Source organism: Lynx rufus, unplaced genomic scaffold (genome assembly GCF_022079265.1).
Source record: "Lynx rufus isolate CCGP_SWC_20201006 ecotype Redwood Valley unplaced genomic scaffold, mLynRuf1.p SCAF_7, whole genome shotgun sequence".
In the NCBI taxonomy this organism is placed as follows: Eukaryota; Metazoa; Chordata; class Mammalia; order Carnivora; family Felidae; genus Lynx; species Lynx rufus.
Window position 1 is genome coordinate 28,990,145 of NW_025814889.1, and position 6,000 is coordinate 28,996,144.

Sequence of the window (6,000 nt, forward strand, 5' to 3'; positions counted from 1 at the left end):
ATTGAAAACAAACACATGTACAATCAAAATAACAATCACCATCCACAGACAAACCATGCTAATTCTTCCTATGCAAAAAGAAAGTAACTTTTCCTCTGTATGTATCCAGCAAACATTTAGCACCTATCAGGTATCAGATATCGTAAACGATTAACAGAGTTTTAGAAATGTTATTTAGCTAGTACAGACTGTAGAGTTCAAAGAACAGAGAATAAGGCTGGGTAGAATCTTGAATACTAAGGTAAGAAGCTGTATACTAAGATCTAATGTAAGTGGTCATGCAATGTTAACTGAATTGAAATGGAGTCAGCATCTGGCATTAAAGAACTCATGGTAAAGAGTCAAGAACAGACTGCAATTAGCCAAAATATGCATTTAATAAAAAATGTATAAAAGATACTATGAAAACAAGAATTAAACAATGATTAATTTAAATTTTGCTTGCATGAAACAAACTAATCAACAGAAAATAGGTAATAGCACGGCATCCTCCAAAATAAGTCAAGTAATACAATTTTATTAAAGTAAACATTTCGAAAATATAAAGAAGGGTGCCTGGGTGGCTCTGTTAGTTGAGCGTCAGACTCTCAATTTCAGCTCCGGTCACTACTTCGAGGTTTGTGGGTTCAAGCCTCACATAGGGCTCTGCACTGACCGTGCGGAGCCTGTTTGGAATTCGCTACTCCCCCCCCCACCCCGCCCCGCCCCTGCTCTGTCCCTATCCCACTTACACTCTCTCAAAATAAATAAACTTTAAAAATTTTTTAAATAAAAATAAAAAATACAAAGAACAGGAGTGCCTGGGTGGCTCAGCTGGTTGAGTGTCTGATTCTTGGTTTCAACTCAGGTCAGGATCTCAGTTTCATGAGTTCAATCCCCCTGTCGGGCTCTGCGCTGACAGTGTGGAGCCTGCTTGGGATCCTTTCTCTTTCTCTTTCTCTTTCTCTTTCTCTTTCTCTCTTTCTCTTCCCTGCTCACACTGTCTCTCTCAAAATAAATAAACTTAAAAAATTATATATGTATATAAAGAACAAACACGACTCAGTTTTAAGTCATCTCCATTTATTACATCAATAAAAACAGTGGTCTTAAACTTTCACTTAATAAGAGATATACCCAAAATAATGGATAATAGTAAAACCTGCCTCAAAAGTACTTTTATACAGCTGTTTACTATAGCATTCCTTATCGCAAATACGCAAACTAAAAAATAATTAAGCTAGGATTGAGTGATTTTTTTTAGATGTTAGATCATTGTTAAATAAAAAATTAAGTACTGGGGCGCCTGGGTGGCGCAGTCGGTTAAGCGTCCGACTTCAGCCAGGTCACGATCTCACGGTCCGTGAGTTCCAGCCCCGCGTCAGGCTCTGGGCTGATGGCTCGGAGCCTGGAGCCTGTTTCCGATTCTGTGTCTCCCTCTCTCTCTGCCCCTCCCCTGTTCATGCTCTGTCTCTCTGTCCCAAAAATAAATAAAAAACGTTGAAAAAAAATTAAAAAAAAAATTAAGTACTTATAAGCATTAAGTTGACAAAAGTTTTATTTTAAATTCCAAAACTAAACTATAATTTTGTTAAATAAGGCAAATGTTTTGATTAGAGATCAAGACCTGAAGTTACTAACTGACCATAGCTTCCTGGGATGAAAAACAAGATACATGAAACATGAAAACTTCTAATGGGTCTACAATTAAGGGACAGCTCTTAATTAAAAATCTTTCAAATGAATTAAACAAAGGAACACTCACAATCTAGACATCCGTATCTTAAAAATCCTGGTTCTTTGCCTTGAAATGTACATTATATAGTCTTATTTCTATGAACCTTCAGAGATACCCCAAGTCATAAGATACATTCATATCTGACTTAGGCTTCAAGTGGACAAAACCAAATAGGAATGTTTATCTGAATTGCAACCATACCTCAGATTTGTCTTTTTTTTTTTTTTTAAGATTTTAATTTTAGGTAGTTTCTACACCCAACGTGGGGCTTGAACTCAAAATCCCAATATCAAGAGTTGCATGTTCCAGACTGAGCCAGCCAGGCACCCCATACCTCAGATTTCTTAGTGAAGTGGTTCCTGTTTGTATTTTCAGAACATCAAATCTGGTTATAAAGGACACCCTCCTAGCAGGCATATATACCTTTCTCTAAAATTTTGAGTAGTGATCCTCAGATCACATGGGATTATAGCTTATCAGATTTTCCTTAGTTTGACAATGACTGTTAGCTAAGATTCCACAACTGTACAGGTGTGATGATGACTTCTTCTCTTTTAATGTTCACTCTTAAGGTAATTAGGATCAAACACCAAATCATCATTCACTTGAAAAGAGAAATCATGTTGAGCTATAAGCAAGGAACTGGACAAGATTATCTAATTAGGTTTTACTTTCCTCTAATTTCAATGAACTGCAACAGCCTGTTTTTGGTTCTGACAGCCTCTACAGTATACCATATAAGGAACAATGATTAATAAAGATACTTAATGATACACATACGCATGTTCCACTTTTATGATGCATAAAGAAATAATTTTTTCTATTGACTTTTTTTTTCCTGGAGTTTTCGGCAGGCTCATTTCAACTAAATACGGTGTTTCCCTTGTCCTCCTTTTTTTATTTAAAGGTTTTCCTTAAATAATCCATTTATTTCATTCAATATGTGATACTTATACCTCTTTAACAAGCACTTAATTACCAAAAAAATCTGTATGAAAGTTGCAAAACACAGAGAGACACTATAGGATTACAAGATTTGCCTGCCATGGGATATTATATTAAAATCACTGATGTAACAGAAAAAAGTTTGGACAATACATTGGAAATTGAACTTCAATGAAAATGAGAATCCTTAAAAATTATCTTCTAAAGGAGCACAGATTATACCTATAATTCAGTAACATTATAAACTACTTACTCTTTAAATCTTGATTTAACCAGAAGACTACAAAATGTGTTTAAATCATGTTTAAAATAATTTAGTTTTAAATGACGCACTGCAGCAATTCCTTCTTAAAACCATTTCTTTTGAATCAGGATCCAGTAAAATGAACAAAATAAACCAACACATGACTTTACCTAGAAATTTTTAAATTTCACTCTCTCAGCTATTCCTTATAAATTCCCAACCTTTTAAAATATAAATTCATTTAAAAAATTGAGACCTCAGAGTAACCAATGACCCAGTAAATGCAGATTAATTCTTGAAAATAATGAACTAAACCTGTCCTCTTATATTTCTTAAGGCTACAGGACTCCGTTGTATTTTTGCTTAAACTTAAAAAAAAAAAAAAAGACTAAAATGCTTACCAGTTTACTTAAAGGCCAACTGTTATTGCAGATTCACAACTCAATCACCTATTCATTACTTCTATTATCACTTAAATTTATTTACATTGCTAAGGAACGTCCAAGAACTTTATTCAAAGGGAACAACCTAGAATACATGTGTGCTTCCAGTGGTAATTACTTGTTTTAACTGTCCTCATATTTTATGTCATATTTGGGCAGAAAGTTGCCTTCTCAATACATCTTGTGAATCCTAAATCCTATCATTCCAACAAATGAATCCTGGTAATACTTATAGATTTGTTTAAACACACACAAAAATCTGCAGAAATGAGACATTCTTAATACAAATCAAAAAGGAAATAGCTTCAATGTGTCAACCACTGTTACTGCTGAGTAATCACAAAAACTCTGAGCAACTAGTAGCCAGTTTGTCAACAACCCAGGCCCTGCAAGCCTCCTCTGATTCCACAGAAGATACCATCCTAAAGGAAAAGGATGACTACTTCTGTGCTTAACTTCTTAGTCTCACCATGGTATCATTTAGTTTCTCTCATGAACTTGTTAACAAAAAGCCAGCCGGACAGTCTTTACACAGTAGTGGCTGGCAGTTGTTAGTAATCTAATGATTTGTTTGCCAAAAGCCTACCAAGCAACAAAGGGCTATGACACGACACTCATTACCTAGAGCTTAATTCTGGAAACTTTCACATAGAAACTCTTGAAGAAGTTCAGTCCTATCTCCTATGTCAATGCTCTTAATCATCAATGTCCCATCTCCTGTGACCCTTTGTCCTATTTCCAAATTAGGCTGTGCAAACAATATGCTAAATATGGAATGCCATTAGAGAAAAGATTAACATTAAGATTTTGTACCATGATAGCAATGTAGAAAAAAGTTCTGCCACAATCGCATTACCAAGAAAGATAAATTTAATTTTTAGTCACAATTAGGTATGTAATATTCTGCTACCCATTTTAATCTTCTTAACCTGGAAATTCTATTTCCAGAGGACCTTTTGATACCAGAGATCAGACCACAAAAAAAATCAACCTTACATTCTGGTTTCCCTGACAATGATCAGCCAACTCTAGTTATGTTTTACATTTTATAGTACAAAGGACACTATTTCTCCGTCCTTAAGATTATCAAAATCAGTTTTTCTTCAAGGCAGAAGTAGAGATCTAATGTTAACAAGAAATCAATCCAGCTTACTGGTCAAATTTTAATTTTTTTTAAAACGCTTACCTTTATAATTATAATACAAAAAGTTAACACTCTTTGCTATGCTCTTACCCCATAAAACCCAGTAAGAGATTACAGATTTTTCTGGGCACTTACTTGATCCAATCTGATCTGCTAGATCTACTATAAAATTGAACAAAATTGATCACTCCGATTTCAAAAGAAAACTCACTCTTTACAGTCCTCAATTTGTCATTTATAATAGTTAACATGAACGTTCATTCATCACTCAAAGGACGGGTGGGTGAACATTTGAGGTACAGGTATATTTGTAGTTGTTTGATAATTTTTCCTTCTCCCGTGAGGCAAACAATACGGTTCAGCAAATAGTTGTATCTTTATCTCCTATAAAACTAAGTATCTTCACTATTTAAGGTACAATAGGGCTAGTCTTAAAGCTCAACGTTCTTAGCTAAACTTTAATCTTGCACATGTTACAAATGGTAAACTTGGGGTAGTCCAAAACACCAACAGCATCAGTAACTGTGCGCGCGCGGGTGCGCGCGCGCGCGCGCGCACACACACACACACACACACACACAGGCAAATATGCACTAAACTTACACCCCGGACAGTTCCTCCAGTGCCCCAGGTGGGGGAGTGTCCCAGACAGAGACCAGGCGCCTCCCTTCTCTGGGCACTTAAGATCGGGGTAGGGGCGATCCAGGAACAGCCATGGAGCCGCGCAGTCTCCCTCCCCAGGGTTATCTGAACCGGCAAACTCTACTCGGGGGCGGGGTTGGGGTCATCACTGCTAGCTCTCAATTCTGCACCCCGCCACTTCCCCGAACTCGGGGCCCGGCCAGGCCCGAAGGAGCTAGACTGGGGGTAGGGGCGTTGGTCACTCACCGCGATCATGACCGTGTCTTCTCCCTGAAACTTGGCGATGTACTTATCGCCGCGGTTCACCTCAGACTCATTGAGAGGTCTGAAGCGACACATCACTTTGATGTTGCACTCGGCCGGGTCCGCCATCTTCCTCGCTGCCGGGGCCGGAGACCGGGAGCCACTCCCCGCCTCTCAGTCTGGAAGGAAGCAGGCCCGAGCTGAGGACAGGGGTCGCGAAGGCCGAGAGAGTCAGCAGTCTGGCGCGTCGCCCGCCCTTCCCGCGGCGGCGGTGGCCCGGGAACCCAGACTCGAAGCGCCGGCGCCGGTAGCAGTCGCCCTGAGGCTCACTTCCGATCCATCATGGCAGCCATGGCGGCGGCGGCACGGGTGGAGAGTCTGCGGCTCCTCAGTTTCTCCCTCGTCGGCCTGGGCAGGCTGCACGGGTCCGACGGGATTCTAGACACCGGAAAAATTGCCACGTCCCTCTTCCTCGGAGACAGCAGGCCGGCCCCGCCGTCCGCCCGCCGGGCAGTCTGATCGCCGGCTTGCCGGCAGCCACCCGACCACTTCAGAGGCCGAAGACCGGCGACTGAGCGGCTGGATGGGCGGTGCGCGCGGAGCACGGCGCACGCGCGGCGGG

General features: G+C 40.0%; 1 protein-coding gene across 1 annotated transcript in view; it reads right to left on the reverse strand.

The window, feature by feature from the left end:
• Nucleotides 1-5,705, reverse strand: part of KIF5B (kinesin family member 5B) — a 50,161-nt gene extending 44,456 nt beyond the window's left edge. Inside the window, exon 1 of the mRNA XM_047065051.1 lies at nucleotides 5,382-5,705. Coding sequence (XP_046921007.1) covers nucleotides 5,382-5,507 — 126 coding nt within the window. The 5' untranslated portion in view covers nucleotides 5,508-5,705. The remainder of the gene's footprint in view (nucleotides 1-5,381) is intronic.
• Nucleotides 5,706-6,000: the final 295 nt, after the last annotated feature.